A 23,997-nucleotide genomic window follows, 5' to 3' on the forward strand; every position below is an offset into this window, starting at 1 on the left:
GCTGTGTCTTCTCTCCAGGGATCTTGTGTGGTGGTGGTTTGTATATTTATTTATTACATACACACATTTTCTCCCCAAATTAAAACAGTAGGAGAATTATTAAGACGGGATGGTGTTAATTTGGATGAAACAAGACAATCTTTTAAAGGTAACCTGCCACTGTTCCTTCAGTGGAAAGTGTTTGACCAGCGTATTCTGTGCGCTCACGTATGGATGTGAAACGAGGAAAATAATTCAAAAGCTTCAGACAACTGGAGATATGTATAATGGGTTTTACCCAAAGAGACAGGAAATGGAATGTGTTGGAGAAATGTGGAGAAGAGAGAAACAAACAGCAGTATCTGGAAGATAATTGGGAAGAACTTTCATCCAGCAGTGGATTGACCAGCGATGATGACACATACATACATACATACATACATACATAGCTGTACTTACCAACATTGCGCACTTGTTCTGATATATCTGCACGAATATCAGAAATATCCCACATAGCAAGAAAGGAATCAAAACACGACCCCTCCTCAGCTTCTTGCACATAAGGTTTATATGAAAAACTGAAATGGTGAGCAATAGCAGCCAGGAACATTTCAACACAAATCGTGAAATCCTGGATAAAAAAATAAAATGGTAGAATTATCTTTAGCTATGTATCTAGCGGTATCTTTAGAAATAGTACTGTTAATATTTGCTTTGTATGTTGTAGTGCTTCTCAAACTGTGGCACCTAAAGACTTATGGTGGTCCCTAAAACCGTTCAAAATCTACTGCAGGCAATTTTATTCTGCAATTTGTAACTTTTGTATTACTGACAACATTTGTGCAGAAGGCTATTTTTTTTAGATGCAAGTCCAGTATAATGCATAATATACTATACATATATAGCATTCTATTAATGAGTAAAAGCAAGAATGTATTTAGGTCCTTCAAAACCTTTTGACTTTGATGTGGTCTGAGAAATGGATAGGTTTGAGAACGCCAGGCATATTGCATTCTAAAAGATCGTGCCAAACTCGCTCTCCCTGCAAAGAATACCGTGCCTTGGTTTCGCTACTGCACTTTGGCCTAGATCAGGCCTGCACAACTCGTAAAGCGAGAAGGGCCGAACTACTCTAAGGAAAAAAAAATTTGGGCCGCACGGGTAAAAATCATCATCATCATCATCATCATCATCATCTCTCCCCCAGCACCCCTCATCATCATCATCATATCTCCCCCAGAACCCCTCACTATCAACCTTTGCGATACTCCCCATCTATCTCTCATAGCCCCATCTCTCCCCTCACCACACACATAATACTCCCCCTCCACAAACACACATCCCACCCCCTGCACCTCACATCATTATCACACCCCCCCTGCACCTCACCCTCCTGCACCTCACCTCACCCCCCTGCACCTCACCTCACCCCCTGCACCTTTTCACCTCCTCACATCACATCAGCCCCTGCACCTCCCCTCACCTCACCTCAGATCACGACGGGACTGCGCGCGCTCGCAAGCAGTGGACACCGGAAGTGCCGCACTGCAAGAGCGTGCAGTCTTGAGAGCGGGCTGGGGGGGAGGAGGGGGAGAGCGGGCTCGGCTCGTGGGGGAAGGGGACTCGGCTTGCGGGGGGAGGGAGAGGAGTCTCGGCTCGCGGGGGGAGGGAGAGGGGGCTCGGCTCGCGGGGGGAGGGAGAGGAGGCTCGGCTCGCGGGGGGAGGGAGAGGAGGCTCGGCTCGCGGGGGGAGGGAGAGGAGGCTCGGCTCGCGGGGGGAGGGAGAGGAGGCTCGGCTCGCGGGGGGAGGGAGAGGAGGCTCGGCTCGCGGGGGGAGGGAGAGTGGGCTCGGCTCGCGGGGGGAGAGGGGGCTTGGGGGAAGAGGGGGGGGAAAGCCGCCGCCCGCACAGTGAGTGCCGGAGGGCCGCGTGTTGTGCAGGCCTGGCCTAGATGCAATAAGCTCAGTTACATCAGGGAACATAAAGCAACGTTATCTAAAAACAGGAAAGAACATTTCATGGATATGTCTGTTCCTGCCCTATCCACAAAGCTAATTATATGCAGAAAAAACAAAAAAATAATGGCTGTACTATAAATCGCTTTAGAATAGTGTTAACGTCACGTTATCTACCAATAACATCACGCTATGCAAGTCTTGGTGTTACTCCTTTCCAGAACCTGAAATAAGAATTTCGTTGCAGTGGAGAGAGAAAGAAAAAAAGGTTGCAGGGAAATAATGCCAAGCTACTTTAAATAACGAATGCCTAACTGTGGCGTTACACCCATCCCGTCACTGCAAAAGCCTTATTTCAAAGCCTGGACAGGACCAACACCAAGCTTTGCGCGGACCTAACTAAAGTAACATTCAGTCCCTGCGGTAGATGATATCGCTTCATTGACAGAACATCTCTGACAACTGTTATAGTTAACACAGTGCTTTTTACGGGAGAAAACATGACTTAACGTTACGTCATTGTCCTTACTGGACACAGCATTACGAATACAAAAAGAGAAGGTCATTCAGTCCGATATACAGATTACAATCTCTCAGCACTATGGGATTCCTCGTCACTGGACTATCTAAAGTGGTTTTTACAACTCCCTTTTGAGAGCCCCTCATTCCAGGTCAATAAATCACCTTTTTTGTATTCTAATGGTTTATAATCTTGCATCAGCATGTCTCAAACGAATGCAGGTATTGCACAGTACAATAATATTATTTATTTATAAAATATTTTACCAGGAAGTAATACATTGAGAGTTACCTCTCGTTTTCAAGTATGTCCTGGGCACAGAGTTAAGACAAATAATACATGTTTACAAATACAGTTACATAAATGAGCAGGGTATATATTATATACAAGACATTGCATGCACAGTTAAAGATAATATAAATTATGGGTGTATGAAACAGTAACAGACCAGATTAAAATGTGTGACAGCCTTAGATTTGAAAGAACTTAAACTGGTGGTGGATGTAAGAGTCTCTGGTAGGTTGTTCCAGTTTTGGGGTGCACGGTAAGAGAAGGAGGAGCGGCCGGATAATTTGTTGAGCCTTGGGACCATGAACAGTCTTTTGGAGTCTGATCTCAGGTGATAGGTGCTGCATGTGGTAGGGGTGAGGAGCTTGTTCAGGTAGCTGGGTAGCTTGCCCATAAAGAATTTGAAGGCAAGACAGGAAAGGTGAACTTTGCGCCTAGACTCGAGTGATGACCAATCTAGTTCTTTGAGCATTTCGCAGTGATGTGTGTTATAGTTGCATTGGAGAACAAAACGACAAATTGTGTTGTAGAGGGTGTTAAGTTTGCTAAGGTGGGTTTGAGGTGCCGAGCCATATACTATGTCTCCATAGTCAATAATTGGCATTAGCATCTGCTGTGCGATACGTTTTCTGACCAGGAGACTTAGGGAGGATTTGTTCCTGTAAAGTACCCCTAGTTTGGCATAGGTCTTGGTTGTCAGGGTATCAATGTGCATCCTGAATGTTAAGTGGGAGTCAAACCATATGCCCAGGTATTTAAAACTAGTAACAGGAGTTAGGGTGGTGTTAGCGTTGGTTCTAATCTGGAGCTCAGTCGCTGGCAGCTTTAAAAATGTAGTCTTGGTCCCAAATACCATTGTTACAGTCTTGTCAGTGTTTAAAAACAGTTTGTTTTGGGAAATCCAGTTTTCGAGTCTCAAAAAGTCAGACTGAAGAATGTGTTGAAGGGCAGAGAGGCTATGGCTGTGTGCATATAGGATTGTGTCATCTGCATACATGTGTATTGAGCCTTCCTGACAAGCTGTGGGAAGATCATTGATGAACACTGAGAAGAGTAGGGGCCCCAGAACAGAACCTTGCGGGACCCACAGGTGATGTCCAGGGGGTTAGAGTTGGAGCCAGAGATGGACACATGTTGGGATCTACCTGATAGGTAGGACTGAAACCAGTTTAAAGCATGCTTCCCTATTCCAGAGCTCTGGAGTTTGTTAAGCAGGATAGCATGATCAATAGTATCAAAAGCCTTTGCAAAATCGAGGAATACTGCACCAGTGAGTTGTCCCCGTTCCATTCCACACTGGATTTCATTGCAAACTTTTAGCAGGGTAGTTACGGTAGAGTGTTTGGGGCGAAAGCCAGATTGGAATTGGCTAGGGAAATTTGTCTTGTTATAGTAATCTCTTAATTGGGAGTGGACACATTTTTCCATGACTTTGGATAGGATTGGGAGAAGGGAGATTGGCCTGTAGGTAGACTATACAAATATCATAGCACGAACATCGGTATGTGGCGAGCACAAGTGTTCAATTCATTAAGTTATGCACTTAAACAATACACAATACAATACACACACACACACACACACACTTTACCTGTAGTCCGGTAGCCACATCTTTAACATTCTTCCATTCCCAGGTATTCGACTCAGAAATTATACCAATCTTTACCAAGAGTGCGAATAATACAGCTTGCCTGTGGGACACACAATAGCAGGTTTAAGAGAGCTAGGTTCTTAAACTACACTGGTTAAATTACGTGTGTGCACATGCCCTGCTCTATACTCCAGTTTATAACAGATTTTGTAGGTTTCAGCAGCAGTTGTGTAAAATTTATGTTCTGCGGAGTTTGCAGTTTTGTTAATTTAGCACAGCTGCTCTATTTTACTGTACAAAATAAGAGGGAGGGAGAGTGAGAGAGTACAGGCATACCCCAGTTTAAGGACACTCACGAGTAAGTACATATCGCTCAATAGGCAAACGGCAGCTCGCGCATGCGCCTGTCAGCACGTCCTGAACAGCAATACTGGCTCCCTATCTGGACTGAAGCTGTGCGCAATGGGGAGACTATAGAGCCTGTTACAAATGCGTTATTTACATCAGTTATGCACGTATATGACGATTACAGTACAGTACATGCATCGATAAGTGGGAAAAAGGTAGTGCTTCACTTTAAGTACATTTTCGCTTTACATACATGCTCCGGTCCCATTGCGTACGTTAATGCGGGGTATGCCTGTATATTAGTCCTCATTACACAAAGTGTAATAAAAGCCTTGCAGACTTTGGAATCTTTAGTCCATATTAGCAAATTTAGGATAAAACAATATTGAAATAATTACATACAATAAGCCTAAAGAAACATTTCAGTTGTCAACATGTATAAAAGTTGACCCTTTTGAAGGTGACCATGAACCAGGGACATGTTTACTAAAATACAATAACTGCGATCAGTTGTTAATGGTCAATAGAGTGAATGGCTTATCACACTTTCCTGAATAAATCCCACAAGCCCAGACACGTCATCACAAAAGCAATCGCAGCAAAACCAAGGTGAAACTGATAAGATTACAGATTTATAATGAAATGCAATAAGAAAGAAATAACACCAAAAGACATGTTCTTTTCCTTTAGTAAATCGGTGTTTATTTTGCTCCAGTTTTGCAGTCAGGAGAATATGATAAATGACCTGCAATGCGTCCCTCTTGCTAGCTCATGATCCAATGTTTGGTGCACAGAGAGGTTCAGGAAGCTACAGTAAGTCTGATGGCTGCAAAATGTGTGCTTACCTTTGCTTTGCAGCCAGGATACTTTCAAAATTACTGTGTTCGCTGGAGTTGCAAAAGCAGAAATCTAAAGCACAAGCTTGTATTCTGAGAGACAAGCACTTTGAATCCCTGTGCCACACCCCCTCCTCAAGATTTATAGTGACCCGTTAAAATCGTATTTGTGAGTTGTACTTACCAAAAGGACACAAAGACCACCATCTTCACACAAAGAAACTTGCCAACCGGCTGAATTGGATTCAGCTCTTCCTTCAGCACTTTATAAAACAGAACAAGGCAGTACATGGCAAACTAGCAAAAAAAAAAAAAAAAATACATTGTTACAGCATCTTCAAAGTCATTATAATGTCTGTGATTACAAAGTACTGTATAGCAAAATATTTTTGATTCTCCACCAAGTAAAAATTCTAAGCGCTGACATTTGGCTGACTGTACTGAAAAGGGCAGCAGGGCTTCCAAAATAAAGGTGAAGCCATATCCTCCTGCCCTTTCTCGTCAGATTGTACTTTGGGAACTGAGAGGTTAATATTGGGTACCAGGGTTTTGCCCGTGTATTTTTATGTACAACCTGTGAAAGCAGTGGTACTGCTCTTCTCCAGTCTCTCAGGATGCAAAGGGTTAACTCTGGACATACTCTGCAAGAGAGCTGCAATCCTTGGGGCTGTATAAGGCATTGTATGCCAGGGGAGGTGGAAGTCCACGTATGGGCATTTACTAGTGACTTACGGGAACTATGTAATGTAAGTACATTAGGCGCATTGTGGGGAACCAGGTAGAGGCCGACCACCTCCTGGGGGCGGGGGGGGGGGACTTGCATTTCAAAACCGAACCATTGTCCTCCCCAAATAGCTCTGAAGCTGGACCCCACCCCTGGCTGTGAGAGATAGCTGACCCCTTGTATGGAGTGCAGCAGAGGGTCCTTGCCACACAGACGCTGCTGTCTTTGTGGGCAGTGTCGGCTGGAGCCTATTTGAGTGCTAAATCGTGTCATTAAGTCTCATCGGAGAGAGACTCCCGTGGATGATCCCAGCACGACTGCAGGATTTCAGTGACCTTCTGGAGGAGAGCTGTGTAGAGAGCCAAGCTTCTTTGGTCTCCAGAGGTACATTTTGGGCATCCAGCTGAGGCGGGTGGCAGTCCCCACAACACAGGGCTAGGTAGCCAGGAAGTTCCTAGTCACATCTCCCTTTGTGTTGCTGGGAAAGAACCAGGTTATCCGCACTCCGTTAATAGTGGTCCCCACCACACCAGGAGGCTACCAACTGCATGGGGCTAGGAAGCCAGGAGGCTATTAGCCCTTTTCCTCTTTTTGTTCCCTGGACTTCTACAAAATAGCCAGATGACTGTTTACACATCCAGGACTATATTTTGGGCTCAGCTTAAGCCACTCAGAAGGTCTAAAAAAGCCCCGGGTTGCTAAGCCTCGGCAGCATCCTGGGAGGTCAGCGAGTAGCACTTTTGTGAGTATTTGCCCCTATATGTTATATCTAACCTGGGAATGTTGCATTATATGTTGATGTACCCTCCCATAATAAACTCAAAGTGTATTAGCTTCCGAGTCTGGCTAGTTTGGACCTGTGTCTCTGGGAAACCCTAGAGGCTATTGAAGGGTTGAGTCTACCCTACCCTACAGGTTCTGGTGGCAGCGGTACCCGAAGCTGTGGGCACAGATCGGGAACCTCTGGTAGTGAGGCACTCCCCATGACGTGACAATGACAAAATAAAAAAAGTTGGGTTCAATGCATCACAGGATTTTTTAGAGTGTGTCGTCATCTTATTACTTGCTCAAACAGTTGCACCTTTGAGCCATTTCACATAAGGTGCACTTAAAAGGTTGGCAGCACAGCAACATGATTTCATTTGATTAAGACCAATTTAAAAATATACATCCAGTACACACACTAAATAGCAAACAGTGATTTTCGCAGTCCACTGTATTCAAGAATCTAAAATTGCAGAAGTTGCTTTCTCAATGTATCCTCTCTGCAGCTGAAACAGAGAGAGCCTAGTCAATGTGTTCTATTCCTCCGTCTATTATTTGGCTCGTGTTTTCAATGTGCTTATTTTCCCAGGAGATATTAAAAAAAAAAAACAGTAAAATATTTTACAAGAAAGTAGATACATTTGTGTTTTCATTTCCTTTTATCTGAGACGGACCTATTCAATACTAGTGTTTCTTGTTTTCTAGTCTTCTTGTTGCTATAATATATTGAGGTTTAACACGTTTGTTCTCGTACCAGCTTCTTATTTCTGCAAATGTCCCTTATGACCCCAACAGGTTTTTTTTCTTGATTCGCACTTTTGTATTAATTTAAATTTGCCGATATATTATGGCTCTTTCTTCAGCCACATTGTATAGTGAATACAAAACTAACTAAAAAAAAAAAACTCTCTACCAGCGCTTGATCCAAGTGATAGACTAATTGGTGTGATAACAACAATTGTGTGATTACAATGTGATTACATATGCAGCCAAGGGGGCAATAAACAATGGATTGTTCAAATCCAATACCATACAAATACAAATACAAAAAATGTCCCCGGCGCAAAGTGTGGTGATGATAATTACAGTACCATATCGAAAGACAGTCCTGTTTGAAAAGTCAGTCCTGGTAGTAGAATGATTCATCAACAATGTGAGGTAGATTTTCCTCTAGGCGTGTTCCCTTATGTTGTCTGCAATGACAGATAAAGAAAACACACCATTGCGCACTATACAGACTCAATTGCCCCAACCTGAAGAGGAAAATCCCTACTTACAGGATATTTTCTTGTTCATTCGGGGGAGAGAATCTGTTCTTTAGCTCTCTTCCTCCACCTTGATCTCCACGGGCCCCTCGTGGTTCCTAAGGTGGCTCTCTTCAACTCGGTCTGCGTCGTCCCAGTAGCAGCATACACCGCAACAACCGTGGTTGGAGAAAATTGAAAGACAGCCTAGTGTACTCAGCAAATTTTATTTAACAATGTTAAAAAGCAGCGATGTTACACTCACATTTTGCGAGGGCAAACATGCCGCTCAAGAATGCCGTCCGCAGCCTATGTCCACTCGATGGTGTGTTCACGACGTCGCGCGCCAACCGATGACGTCAGTGGCGCAACGCCCGAAGTTCTCCCCACACCACGAGATGCAACGCAGGTGACAGCTTACAACGAGCCTAGTACAGTGCACGTTGTAAGCTGTCACCTGCGTTGCATCTCGTGGTGTGGGGAGAACTTCGGGCGCTGCGCCACTGACGTCATCGGTTGGCGCGCGACGTCGTGAACAACACACCATCGAGTGGACATAGGCTGCGGACGGCATTCTTGAGCGGCATGTTTGCCCTCGCAAAATGTGAGTGTAACATCGCTGCTTTTTAACATTGTTAAATAAAATTTGCGGAGTACACTAGGCTGTCTTTCAATTTTCTCCAACCACGGTTGTTGCGGTGTATGCTGCTACTGGGACGACGCAGACCGAGTTGAAGAGAGCCACCTTAGGAACCACGAGGGGCCCGTGGAGATCAAGGTGGAGGAAGAGAGCTAAAGAACAGATTCTCTCCCCCGAATGAACAAGAAAATATCCTGTAAGTAGGGATTTTCCTCTTCAGGTTGGGGCAATTGAGTCTGTATAGTGCGCAATGGTGTGTTTTCTTTATCTGTCATTGCAGACAACATAAGGGAACACGCCTAGAGGAAAATCTACCTCACATTGTTGATGAATCATTCTACTACCAGGACTGACTTTTCAAACAGACTGTCTTTCGATATGGTACTGTAATTATCATCACCACATTGTATAGTGAGATGGACTTGATGCTAACAAGGTATACCAAGAGAGACTGCGTGTTCAAGATGTACAAATGTGGAAAAGTGCAATGTGCAAAAAAGTGCTAATAATCCAACTATAATGAAGCACACAAACAGTGTAACACGTGACCATAACTTGTCACATTCCCTGCAGCTGTTAGGATCGTACTACCACAACAATAGTACTATAAACAGCTCACAAAGATCTACAGAATAAAAACAACCTATAGCACATGGAAAAATAGAATACATAGTGCAAAACCCTTTGTTCAAGGAAAAATGAGCTGTAATTAAAATGCCTTTGTTGCTGTACTTTGCTATCCTACGCGTTACGCCTGAGGAAGCTTTTGGCAAAACACTTAGGGTGGCCAAGTGCAGCAATAGAGATGGAGGCAAAGACTGCCTCGCTGATGAGAACAGAGACCCCTGGAGTGTTGCGAGATGAGGCCGAGTGATCATCACGTGACGCGACAGAGAAATCCAGATGTCGTCAGAGCAGTGTGGGGATGAATACTGTGGTCCAAGCCCCACCCCTACTTGCCCAATTTTAACCTGTGTGAGTGAAATGGATTTGAGTTGTTCCACCATTTCTTGTTTACAAAACAATATTATACTTCGGCTGATTTTTCTCTCCTTTTCTGAACTTTGATTCTGTGAGAAGCGGAGATCTGTGAAGGTTCCCTGACACGATGCCAACATCTGATACTCATCCCAGAGATATCTTGTGTGCATCACTACATAATTTTTCCATTCTACCTCTGTTCATTTTTCCTTGAACAAATGGTTTTGCACTATGTATTTTTTTCCCACGCGCTATAAGTACTTTTTGCTCTGTTTATCCACATTGTACAAATGTCTAAGGCTAAGGCCCCGCTCCCAGAGTCAGCGCGCCCGCACTGCAGACAGGCGGGGCGCTGACATACACAGACCGCGATATGCGGTCTGTAGGGAGCGGGAGCCGGGCGGGAGTGGGAGGCTTGAGCGGGAGGGGGGGCGTGGCTTGAGCAGAGGGACCCGCTACACTCCCCCCCCCCCCAGTCCCTGCACGGGCTCGGGCTGGATATTGTCCTTCCATATGCATCAAAGTGTAAAATTGACAGGCCCTTTATAACCTTTTGCCATGGAAGGTTTGAAACGTTACCTTTGTTTAGTTCCCAGTTCTTTTTTTATTATATATATATTTTTTTATATAACCTTAAAGAAAAACTTTGGAGCTGGAGCTGCTACACACACACATATGCTGGCGTGCGCGCACACACACACACACACACACACACACACACACACACACACACACACACACACACACACACACACACACACACACACACACACACTGGTTTCCCTCCACACTCTCCTCCCCGCTCCCCGAAGCGGCTGACGCGTCACAGCGTGTAGTGAGCTGTGCAGCCAGGGGGGACCGGGACCGGCTCGGGAGGATTCCCCTGCTGGTGGGGAACTCCCGTGTGGCCGCCCGCGCCGCCGGGCGCAGCGGGTCCCAGCCCTAAGGCTGAGTCCCCACTGGGGCTGAGCAGGTGGCGCTTGCGGTGGTTATTTGTTCAGATATATGCAAGTCCCCGCTCACGCGGTGTGCGCGGCACTCGTGCGCGGGCACACCCGCTCACCCACGCTCGGGTAAACAAAAAACTAGACTTACCCGCCCACTCAACTACCCGCAATGCCCCCCCTCCCCCACGCGTAAAAGCAGGACACCCGGGGCTCATGCTTGGAGCGCTCTCCAAGCATGAGCGCGCTCAGCGCCAGCGGGGACTCAGCCTAATCTTACATTATTCTAATCTTCCTGTCAGGATACACTAGCAGGACTTGTGCAAAATGCAGGCTAGCTACTCTATGTATTGGTTATTCGGCTTTATGCTTTATTATTATCTATAGGGATATTCATACAGTATTGCAAATAAATGTATTTCCTTTTCCATCTTGGTTTATATGTACAGCCCTAAACAAATTATGTAATAAGCTAATAAACATAGAAAATACAGTTTAGTCCACTCCATCTTTCTCATAAAAGATATGTACAGAAATGACTGTTCCGATTATTTTAAAAGAGAAACCCTTACCAGCTGCGATACGTTGTTGATTATAACCAAGTAAGTCCAGGCATTTTTTAGGTTGAAGTCTCCTTCACCGTAAACACCAGTCAGCTGACAGATCCTGGAACGCAACAGAAGAATAAACAACTCCATATCCTGATTCACCGACATGAATAAATGATGATTAAAATATCATGTAAATAAGGCACGTGAATGCTATTCAGACTAGTATAATGCAATGGGGTGGAATTACAATTTACAGCACAAGAAGCATAAATAACATAATATGACGTTGTTGCATAATGCATTACACGTATGACGATTACAATGAAAGGGCAGGTAAAGAATGAGTGGAGACATGGCACAGTGCCACGGGAGGGGACAATGAGGTATGCTCACACCATTTAAAGAGCAGCTTTCTGTTGATAATGTCATATGCATCATTGGAAGAAGTAAAAAAAAAAAAAAAAATGTAAAAAAAAAAAAGTAAAAAACAATATTATTTAAATTACGATTTTTATTATTCAGAAGCAGATGCCCTCTTGGTGCAGCTAATTTTATATTTATGTCCCTTGTGGGTCTACGAGGCCACCAGCCAAGGAAGCGTTAATAAAGTTGGCTAATAATGGCATAAGTATTACCCCAGGTGCCTCCAACAGTCTTCTCACTACTGAGGATTACAGGCTCCCTTGCCCATTTTACACCCAGCAACGATTAATTTAAAATGATAAATATAACGTTAACTTTGGAACAGGGAAATCCCAGAAGGAGAATCAAATCTTGCAAGCAGCTGATAACTGGAAATATGGCTACATCTCTGGTGATAAAAATAAATAAATCCATTTTGGTTCAAAGAATCATCATAATTTTGATATTCGCCAGCTGAAATTGGTCAAAAGTTATTAGATATGGATGCATTTGTATTTTATATGGGAGGTCAAGTGTAAAAAAAAAAGAAAGTCACTTGTGCTGTGCATAAAGTTTACAGCTATGTAATGCATCTTTCATCAGTTACGGTTTAGGACCCACTACAAACATTATACCAGGAGTCTCAAAGTCCGCCCTCAAGGGCCACCAACAGGCCAGCTTTTATCGATATTTCTGCTTCAGCACACGTGGCTCAGCCTCGAAGACTGAGCCACCTGCGCTGAAGCAGGGATATCCATAAAGCCTGGTGTGCTGGTAGCCCTTGAGGACCGAGTTTGAGACCCCTGCAAGAAACACTCGCAGTAAACCAAATAACTCCCCAATTGTTATACAGAACTTTGAGCGCTAGTCCTTGGTAACAGAGACTGGATCACAGGGCAAAAATAAAATAAAAAGGGTATTAAAGTAGTTTAAAGTTTTACTTTAAGAGATCTCTTCTTGCCCCGTTTTCATTTTTTTAAATCTGATGCTTTGTTTAGGAGATAAGAGTTTGTAATATTAAATGTGCGGGCGGTTAAAATGAAGCTCTCCCCAGAGGCCATTTCAGTCTAACTAGACATAGACTTAGAAGTTAGAGATTAAGAAAATTGTGCTTTTTAACACTAGAAAACAGCTTTTATGATATAAAAACCAGGACATGCCCAGGGTGCAAGATTAACATTATAGGAGTGCAACTCGTATAGGTGCCTGGAGCATGAGTGTGACTTTAAACGCACTTATTGCTTTCATTTATGTGCTCTGAGATGTTACAGATGAATGCACTCTTAATACAGACCCTCATAGGCGGTATGGTAACCTCAATAACACTACCGCCCCAGTCATACCTGCAGCAAGCGCGCCTGGCGACCTGGCAGCGCATGCACAGTTTAAAGCCGCGATTGGCTGTCTGTAGGGGAGCAAGGGGAGGAGCGGCCATGGCGGGGCATATCTGCCCTTCCATTGGTGCGTGCCGACCACGTGATCGCGTCACGGCACGGGAAGACAACATTCTTGTCTTCCCTGCCAGAGTACGCATCACAGCGCTTTGCGTTCCCACACACACACAGCCACTGGGGCCTGCCCCATAGGGCTGTGATGTGGTGTGTGGTGCGCACACTGTAGCGGCCAATGGGGGCCTGGCCTAATGGTGTCATAGGGAATTTGCCTTATATTTAGACACTTAAGAATAGTATATAGGTCTACAATAAACTGTTTAATAGTAACACTAAAGGGGAGTATTTAAAATTCATGTTTGGTTGCTTTTTTTATTCTAACAAGCACATCTGAACACAAGAGCCTCACTAATCTACAGTAATGTGCCATTTTCTATCAGGATTCTGAATTTGTTAGCACACAAATTACTTTACATCGTGAATATTCAACAGGCAAATAAGACACCTATAATTATTTCTCGACATACTTACAAAGCGATTATGGTGGTAACTGGACGAACCACTGTATATTGCAGCACACCCAGTTTGCATCTAAACAACAATACGCTACAAGAGAAAATCCCACACATTATTATACAAGAAGTCCACATGCACAGTCCTGCAAGATTCTACACACTGGGTACATTTCTTACACATATCCCCTTAAAAGCAGTGCAATTCTACTAGTGGTTAAAAGGGGGGTCGGAAGTTAAAACAATTTCAAGTAGGAGGGCCACTCATTGAGTAGGGGACTGCGTATCTCCCATAGGAGTAGGCAGGCAGGCTTTGGAGAAGAGGGCAGAAGTGGGAAACTCTCCTGGGGGAGGATATGAAGTATATTAAGAAGCATTACTAATCCCATATAGTTACACAGTAGATGAGGTGGAAAAAATACATATGTCAATCAAGTTCAACCTATGTTAAATGTAGACAAATACTGAAGCACAACACAGATGTGGCTATGTATATAGGGCCACAATGGACCTTTTTGCAGGAAGAATGGATGCTTAGTGGGGCACGATGAGGTTTGTCTAGGCCTTAATGTGTCACGGTCATTTTCATCTAGTTTGTTCGATGTACATTACCTTGTAATTTGCTTCTACCAGATACACTTATTATAACAGGATATATATAAGATATATATAAGAGATATATATATATCTATCTATCTATCATTCTGCCTCTGGGTCCATCACATCATCTTTATGCTTCATAAATCTTTGCCAAGTTTAAACTTTCTTTGAGCCGTGTTTCTATATGCATTTTTGGGGGACTGTTTTTTATAATCCACCGAAGGATTAGTGGGAAATTCCAGCCAACTCCCACCAAAATATATATATCAACACTTCCACACCGTTCTGTTAGATTTAAATGGAATGAGCTTCTTTAATTCATAAAATGCATGTTTTCACTGTGTTTCCAATTACTAGAGCTCCTAATGTTCAACCCTGTGCTCTTCCTGTGAAACTAGCACATAGCCTGCAGTCCACTGGACATAAAAGTCATTCTCCACTTGATTTTGCATGTAAAGAAGATGAGCTGAAGTGTACGTCATTGCGATCTTTAAGGAACATAGATGGGCCTGTAGAAGCTGGAGGTCACCAGTCAATGTCTTTTGTGACGTGAGTAACGCCCATTTTGGATACTCGCCGCTGCAAAGCGAAATTGGACATTTGTTTGCGGCCGTTTCGTGCGACCGACATGTCCAATCGCCGCAACTCACTCCCACCACCGCAGCCGATCCGCCGCTGGAATACCAGCCATCGTCCACTTCCAAGCATACGTTTTACCACTGTTTAGGGATTAATTTTAGGGGTTTTAGCATTTAGGGTAGGGGGTTAATTTAAGGGGTTTTAGGGTAATGGCCATGGGTAGGGGGTTTGAGGGTAAGGGCTTAGGGCTAGGAGTTTTAGGGCAAGGCACTTACTGTACCTTAGCAGCGAAGGGGCCAGCAGCGGAAGCTTCCGGCGGGGTGAGTCACGGCGAAGTGCCTGTGGCCATTTCCGCACGGCAAAACGGCCGCGAGCAAATGTCCTAGACCGCTGCCAAGAAGGTCAGGTAGCTGTGAGGTGTGTAGTACCTGCGACAGAGGCACATTTATAAAACACATCACAATAATTGTTTTATATCTATTGTCCTCAGCATGCAACACTTGTGGGTTTTAACATTTATTGCCCCATTTAAAAAACAAAAAAACGAACATAAGATCCCAAGTTTCTTCTCCCTCACACAGCAATACGATCGGACGTTCTCTAGAACACGCGTTCATACTCACTCTCCCATTGACCATGGCGGGCAGCAGCAAAGAGGAGGTAGATGTCTCTGCTGATCTTTGGCCTCCAGAACCAATGCCAAGTTTGGACAGCGATTGGTTAGGTAGTTTGAAAGGAAAACCATGAAGTTGTAGATGACATAAGCTTCGTAGCATTCTCTGCAGGTGTCCACATAGATTGCAATGTCTGGATATTTCAGCGCAACCCACTGTTTCGCCAATGTGACACAAACAAGGAAAACCATTTATTTACACACCGAGATCGTCATTTTTAGCACCCAAGAGAGAGAGAAAAAAAAATGCAAATGCCCCTATTGAGTGGCTTTAACCCCTCTTCTCAGTGTCCTGAAACAGGCCAGAAATTTGGGGTAACCAATGAATGAATGAATGAATGACCTACAGTGTATATTTCATATCCCAATTGCAAGTTCCATAATCTAATTTCAGGCCAAGGAACTGAGAAGTGCAGAACTGCTTGCCAGAAAAATCTTGCATATGATTATGTTAGCAACCCATTACCCTACAAGGAATGGCACGTAAAAGCAGCAAACCCCGCAGAGGCCGAGAACTCATAATTTTAGTATTTTGCTCTGAGTGTGTCCTATATTTGTTTGTTATAATGGTTTTCTTAATCCGTAGCTTCTGAGGTAACCATGTTAACCTTCGGACTGCACTGGGAGAGCTCCATTTTAATCTGAAGAACATGTATTATTTCAACATCAATATCTCCTGAACATCAGATTTGAATAAAAATAGTATTAGAAAGGGCAAAAATAAAGCTCGGAGAATAAAATGCAACAAAAAGAAAAATATGTCTTTCAGCGAGTACTGCTGCTTTAAGGTGGTAACTTAGATTGTAAGCTCTCTGGGGCAGCGATTTCCTTTCTGATTGTCTGACCTTGTTGCGCTTATTGTATTATAATTCCCTGCACTGTATTGTCTTTGTAAAGCACCAAGTACACTGTGAGTGCTATATAAATAAAGATATACATACTGAAATAATGATTTTTTTTGCTCGACTTGCCGCTGTGCAGTCACACTTTCCAGCAGCCCATACTCTTTCTGCGTCTATACTGCTTCTTCACACAGACTCGCCTATGACCAGAATCTGTCTTCTATGTTGTGCCCTCTCTCACCCTACTTCCCTCCTACCTGCATGGACAGGTGATGTAAGATCTATATACTCTAGAACTGTGGTTTTCTTCATCATCATCATCATCATCATCATCATAAAAAAAAAAAAAAAGTAAGGAGGGTCAATCAATGTAAAAAGCTTCCGTTTCCATTTCAGTGCCAACATGAGCCTATAATGCCTGTTGGCATTGAAGATATAAGGGTCAATTGAATGAGCAATGATGAGAGTAATAATGTTGGAAAATGTTTGCTTAAAACCAAAAAATCCACGTGAAATATCCTACCAGTAAATATGTTGGACATTTGGACTGACCCCCAAAAAGAGAGACGGAGTCAAATGATGAAACTGTGCAAGCATGCACCAGCAAGGGATGGGTTAAAGTTTAAATACAGAATAAGATTACTTTGAAGATCAGCATAATATCTTATCAAGAAACAGGCAAATACAGCTGTAGGAAAGAATTGGCATGATCTATGGACAATTGACCTCCCTGAAGATAAAGACTTTTGCAGCATGATTACCTTGACTAACCCACATCTGATAAACACATGAAAGACCATCCACTCCCCTACACTAAGCCACAGATAGGAGATAACAGGAAAGTGCAGAGTAGAAGATACAGCTATGGTGTGGGAAATAATGACTATGTATGATGTAAGAATGAAGTAGAGATACGGTTTTCCTCAAGTAAATACTGTATATCAGTGCTTAAAAAGGGAGATCATTTATCCTAATTGTGTGCTGTGCTATTAAATGAAATTTACTTTGAGAAATGTCTGTATTAAACTCACCTTCCTTCGAGAGATATAGAAATATACACACACGTTTATACTTACACTGTCTATGCTGTAAATTGGCACCATCCACAGTATCCTGTTAAAAGAAAAGATCTTATATTAGTAAAATAATTTACAACACATTGGTTCCATGTGTGATAAATGGGCAAATCAGATTGATAGGTGATAAAAGGGCATGAGGTTACCTTATGATGGGTTTCTGCAATTCAGGCTGTGTGTAATGAACCAAGTGTTGCAATATTCCCCAAAGAGATATTGGTATTGTCATAAGAACAAATATCCCTGCAATGAACCATGCCTTGGTATGCACACCAACCTGTAACATAGAAAGAGAACAGGCAGTTATACACACACACACACACACACACACACAAATGAATGCATATCAGTAACATTGTGATAAACACCCAGATTTTTTTTTTTTTTTTTTTTGCAACCTTCATGTTATAAGCTTCTGTAATAAACTTGATTTAAGCAACTATAGATATCATGTTTATTAAAAGTACATATTTATGAATGTTTTGCCCTAAAACACCTTCTAAAAACAGTTTTAATGACGATGGCGCCAGGTGCGGGGGACAGACGCACCTGAGAGCACACTCCTGCAAACTGGTTGTATAGCGGTGGTTTTATATTAGAGTGAACATGACGGATACATACTGTCTGTTCAGATGTTACTTTGTCTCTCTTTCTTTTCTCTGCAAGTGCAAAATATGTGCGCAAGTACTATGCAATTGAAAATATATCTAAGTACTATATTGCGACTTACGATTTACCCGTTTTAATAAATACAGAGATTTTTTCATGGGTTACATTGTACCTTCTGATTGATCAGTCACTACACTTGCTGAATATAGAGAACACCACAAGTGTAAAAAGAGTTTGAATTACACCATATTGTATGGACCTGCTCTGCTGTGTTAGGCCGAGTCCATAGAAGGACAGGCCGCGCTGAGCCCCTCCATCCTCAATGAGGATGCCTTGAGAGTGGGCTCACGGGAGTGTCTGCAGGCGTGCTGAGGCGCTGGAGTTTTCAGCCGACAGCCGCGCTGTTTTTCAGCGCGCTGTCGGCTGAAAACATCCAATCAGCGCGGAGCTGCGTCAACGTCACGGCGCCGTGACGTCGGTGCCGTGACGTTGACGTCGGTGCGTCGCAGGCGATTGGCCCAGCGACGTCACGGCCCCTCCTCCCTCAGTCTCCCCCCGCCTCCGATCGCCTCAGCGCGGCTCGGCTCTGCTCTGTTCAACCCTCTATGGCCCCAGCCTTAGATGTATGCTCACATAGCTGAATGAATCACTAGACTCTATTCTGATTAACCCCCTTCGGTAACAACCAGGGACATAAGGATATATTTCCAATACAGGCGGGCCCTGCTTCTCGGCAATCCGACGGACACGAGAAGGGGGCCGCTATGTCTGCGCAGAATAGGGGACTGCAAGTCTGCGCATGCTCAGAAGCCGAAAATAGCCGGTTCCGCTTTTCGGCGGCACCAGGGAACGTAACCCTGCGTACTAGCGGGGCCCACCTGTACTAAATGGTTACCGCTTCTATGATTCAGTGAACACTGAATATGCTACCAATCCAAAAAATTGTACCAGCACTCTCTGTCTCACAGCTACAGATATAAGCGAATACCAGTGTAGGGCAAATGAATAATTTAATGACACTAATAATAAACTGAAAATATAGCAACAATAGCCAATATGTCAATGCAAGAATAAATATCACCATAGAGGAAATGAAAATGTAGGGGGTAGAGGGGAAAAAAACACAAAAGAAAAGCAAAAAATCACAAAAATGGAAAAAGGAAAGCAAACTAGGGGGGCGACGTTTTGAGGGGTGACCTCTTCATCTGGCCCATTCCCCCTGGTCCCAAAGGGTCCCAGAGGTACTTCCCTAAGCCTTCCCTCCCCACTGTCAAATGATCCCACACTCAGCTAATGATATAAATCTAAAGTCTAAAGAGGGCAAATCACATAAGCAGATATTTGATATCAATCACTGAATGTAGATACAAGAATATTGTGAAAGACACAGAACATATGCAGATATCAGATATCAATCAGTGAACAAGTATAAGCAAACCCTCTTCCTGGTGCCTTGTTGAGTTCTTGATATTTTTTTTTGCTGTTTTTAGACATTTTGTCGTGACCACATAGTTTTTGGTTCTCAGTCATATCAGATAGATCTCTGATATATAGCCCAGGTGTATTAACACCAATTAAAACCAAAATTATTTTACGACCGTCTGCTTTATTATATTAGGAATTTTTTGGCTGAGTGCAGATATGGGGAATCTTTTTTGATCCCTCTTGGATCACCTTGTAAATATCAGTATTTTATTACCCCATAGATCTAGTTACTTCACTGTTACTTGTTTATTAAGGTTGAGTGGTTAGCATTTTTCTGTGGTAACAATAGAAGATTTACTTAATTTACCCAATTAGATTGTAAGCTCCTTGGAGCAGGGACTCCTTTTCCTAAATTTTACTTTTATGTCTGAAGCACTTCTCCCCTTTGTGTATTTGTTATTTATATGATTGTCAAGTGTATTACTGCTGTGAAGCGCTGTGGACACTAATGGCGCTATATAAATAAAGATATACAGGCATACAGAGGCGGCACATTTTATTTGAGTGCGGCTAGCTCCGCAAGCCTGTGGATGCCCCGGCATGCTAGCCGCACTCCCTCGGCGCGTCACGCGTCATCGGGTGCCTGCGCCCCCTGCACGCGCGTCCAGGGCTCCCCGAGGGAGCCCTGGTGTCCCGCGATGTGGGGGACGGCGGCAGGGGGACCCGGCGGACCCGGCAGCGGGAGGGAGAAAGCCCCGATCGGAGGGCGCTCCTCCGTGTCTTCGGCGTGCGCCCGGCACCCTCTGGCGCGCGCCAGGTTACTGCTGCGGCCGAGAACGGGCAAATGCTCGAATAAACTCGGCCGCAGCAGTACCCCGGTTTAAGTACACTCACTTTAAGTACACTCGCGAGTAAGTACATATCGCCCAATAGGCAAACGGCAGCTCACGCATGCGCCTGTCAGCACGTCCTGAACAGCAATACCGGCTCCCTACCTGTACCGAAGCTGTGCGCAAGCAGGGAGACTATAGAGCCTGTTACAAATGCGTTATTTACATCAGTTATGCATGTATATATAACGATTGCAGTACAGTACATGCATCGATAAGTGGGGAAAAGGTAGTGCTTCACTTTAAGTACATTTTCACTTTACATACATGCTCCGGTCCCATTGCGTACGTTAATGCGGGGTATGCCTGTACATACATACTGTACATACATACGTCAAAACAGCTTAATATTAAAATTCCCCTCTAAAACAGAACGCACTGACACAAACATAGTAATAATGTTTTTTAGCAGCTATTTTTACATTACAATTATGTAATTATGTATTATTACATCTTAATCTTATTGCACTTAAAGTTGTATAAAGCCGTGTTTCTCCTCTGTCACCTTTACACCCAAGCCAGTCCATGTTTAGGTATGACAAACAATCACACATTAGGTATGCATGTGTAGGTACATACATTTGTGCTTAGTGATACAGTGGTTACTCTCAAAGCACTAATAAGTCAATTTTAAGTTACCTGTTACCGTCATAACATGAACTTCTTGTTTCTCTTCCTCTGCTTACTAATGCAGCAGATACCTATACTGCACCTCCACTGTATATAAGAGGGCCAAGAAAAACCTCACCAAGGCACCTATTTTAAGTCACAATCACTTTATAGTATTTTCTGTTTTACTTAGAAATGCAATAGATGGACAACAGCACATCGGATTTTCGATCATAAACAATTTATTGTGCCATAGAAACACACAACGTTTCGGCGTGCTGGACTTTCTCAAGTAAAGTGGCATTGAACTTGAGAAAAGCCAGCAGGCCCAAACGTTGTGTGTTTCTATGGCACAATAAAATTGTTTATGATCGAAAATACGTAGTGCCCTTGTCCATCTATTGCATTGGATACATTGGTTGATTTGCAGGTCTTCCCTGGGACTAGGAGCACCGGTAAATGAATTTGAACTTATTACTAACTTTTTGGTGTGCAGCAAACATTCACATTTTTGCATTACTGAGAAATGCTGCTTGGCTACAGCAGGGGCACTGGTCTATTTAGGATTTGCTTGCAAATGTACTTTTCATTATGTATCAAAATAGATGATCCCTTTACAATTAACCAAAATCCTTTAGCAGCTCAACTTTGTTTTACGTGCCAGTGAAATTAAATACACTAGATATGGGTCAGTACCATAGTCAGATGTAAAAACAAATGTGTGTAATTTCATGTAGAATGATAAATGGATGAATCAGAATTAAACCTCCGTACTGGGATATTTGAGGCCATACATAGCGGCGTGAGCATCTACTAATGGCTTGTATAAGGAGATGTATGTAAGACTTATACCTAGGGATTCTTGTTTTAACCAAAAAAAACACCCCCGTCTGTTCATCTGGCACTTCTGGTTGTAACCAGAAATAAAGTGTCATCTTCTATGAGTTGCCCCTCTTGTAGCAGCTCAGCCACAGGTAGGAGACACATACAACACATGGGTTGTACGAAAGCTAAAAAAGCAAGTGCATTGATAAACACCAAATTCAAAAACGTGTGTTATTTCCCTCCCCCCTCCCCCCATTGTTAACACAGATTTTTTTAAATAAAAAAAAACCGGAAAGACATAAATAGAAAATAATAAAACACCGAAACCTGGAATCCCTACTTATAACCCATGCGAATGTGGGAAATACTTACCCCCATTTTCTGTAGCTCCCAAATACACACTGGAATCGCTACTATCAGACCAATGATGTACAGCATAACAACCAGAGGCCGTATCCATCTCCTCCAGTTGGCACAAGTGCACGGCATGGTCTAGACAACCCTTCCTGCTCTCACTGGGTGCCACACAAGGAACAATCCTAATGCACAGCGACTTTCCTCCAAAACTTACCTCCCTCACACTGAATAAGGAAGTGTACAGAACATCACCTTTATATCTTACTTCATACATGGAATCCAGAAATAAAGAAAGCTAGAATGACAACACACTGCCAATTAAACAAATGCAATATTATTCAGTGATGTGCCCAGATCATAAAAAAAGGATAAACACTTATTTACTATCTTAAAACACTAATCATTTTCACCGATTCAACAAGTAAAAGGATGTGTATTTTTTCTTTCTGCTGGTCACATAATCAAATTATCCTCCTCGACCCTGGGGCTACACCACGAAAACCTTCTGTCAGCCTACAGCCTGAAGGAGAAGAGGGGATCATAACCCCAAAACGCACAGTCACTGGCTCAACAGCAACACAACAATGGCAACAACAACCACATTAATGACAGAGACTAGAGGCTTCTCCTGTCGCTGTGCAGCTCTCTCTATACTGCAAAGCACACAGGATCCGTCTCCCAGCTGTCACACGGGCAAGCATCTATGTACAAAATAATGTGACCCTGCACTCTATATACATAACACTGCCCTCTGTTCACACACACACCACATACAAACATGGGGCATATTATACATACATATACAAGTCCAAGACCACAAGCATCAACATGTCTAACACCACATAGGAAAACACATACAGTACAGCCTGTTCCTAGCTATACAATGTCTGCATGTATACACCACCCGTGCACACACCCAGCCCCAGCTACAAGGGAAACAATACACACAATTTGCTTCCGGCTTCAACACAACCCTTCTTGACAGTCTCTTTGACGTCACTATTCTTGGAGATGTGGGTGGTGATTGGCAGCCGGCGCAGCCAATCACCGACTCCCCCTCCCCCGAAGCTTCTCACTGAAACAGAGCTGGTACAGTAGGTCGAGGGGCGGAGCTTTCGGTTGGCACCGATTAAGTAATACGCGCGTGATACAGGCGCCCAATGTCACATGACGTGGGCACAGGCTGTGTTCTTGTGCTGCTGAGCTCGCTCATGCTTGAGAGCGGTTACATCACCAGCTCTCCAAGCATGAGCGCTCGGGTGTCCTGCAATATTTTTAGAGCAGGAGCGGGGAGAGGAGGCAGGAGGCGAGCCAGGCTATTACGGGAGGGGCGTGTCATTGGCTGGATAGGGTCTGTGTGTCTGTCTCCATTTTCTCTCTACCCCCTTCCCTCCTCTATCCCCCTCCCCTATTGCTCTTTCTCCCCCCTCCCCCTATTGCTCTTTCTCCCCTATTGCTCTTTCTACCCCCCGCCCCCTATTGCTCTTTCTCCCCCATTGCTCTTTCTCCCCCCTTCCCTCCTCTTCCTCCCCCCCTCTTCCCCCCCCCTTCCCTCCTCTTCCCCCCCTTCCCTCCTCTTCCCCCCCTTCCCTCCTCTTCCCCCCCTTCCCTCCTCTTCCCCCCCCTTCCCTCCTCTCCCCCCCCTTCCCTCCTCTTTCCCCCCTTCCCTCCTCTTCCCCCCCTTCCCTCCTCTTCACCCCCTTCCCTCCTCTTCCCCCTCTTCCCCCCCCTTCCCTCCTCTTCCCCCCCTTCCCTCCTCTTCCCCCCCTTCCCTCCTCTTTCCCCCCCTTCCCTCCTCTTTCCCCCCCTTCCCTCCTCTTTCCCCCCCTTCCCTCCTCTTTCC

The 23,997-nt window shown here is 44.0% G+C and overlaps 1 protein-coding gene across 2 annotated transcripts in view; it reads right to left on the reverse strand.

Annotated features, from left to right (window-relative positions):
* Nucleotides 1–23,211, reverse strand: part of TMEM184C (transmembrane protein 184C) — a 27,189-nt gene extending 3,978 nt beyond the window's left edge. Inside the window, exons 1-9 of one of the 2 annotated variants that reach the window (XM_075613887.1) lie at nt 23,103–23,211; nt 17,586–17,716; nt 17,440–17,476; nt 15,472–15,677; nt 13,689–13,763; nt 11,386–11,479; nt 5,700–5,812; nt 4,332–4,431; nt 439–610 (exon numbers count right to left, since the gene is read on the reverse strand). In XM_075613887.1, coding sequence (XP_075470002.1) covers nt 439–610; nt 4,332–4,431; nt 5,700–5,812; nt 11,386–11,479; nt 13,689–13,763; nt 15,472–15,677; nt 17,440–17,476; nt 17,586–17,668 — 880 coding nt within the window. In that variant the 5' untranslated portion in view covers nt 17,669–17,716; nt 23,103–23,211. The other variant, XM_075613877.1, reaches the window with a different exon arrangement.
* Between the last annotated feature and the right edge of the window lie 786 nt (nt 23,212–23,997).

The sequence above is a fragment of the Ascaphus truei genome, chromosome 1 (genome assembly GCF_040206685.1).
Source record: "Ascaphus truei isolate aAscTru1 chromosome 1, aAscTru1.hap1, whole genome shotgun sequence".
In the NCBI taxonomy this organism is placed as follows: Eukaryota; Metazoa; Chordata; class Amphibia; order Anura; family Ascaphidae; genus Ascaphus; species Ascaphus truei.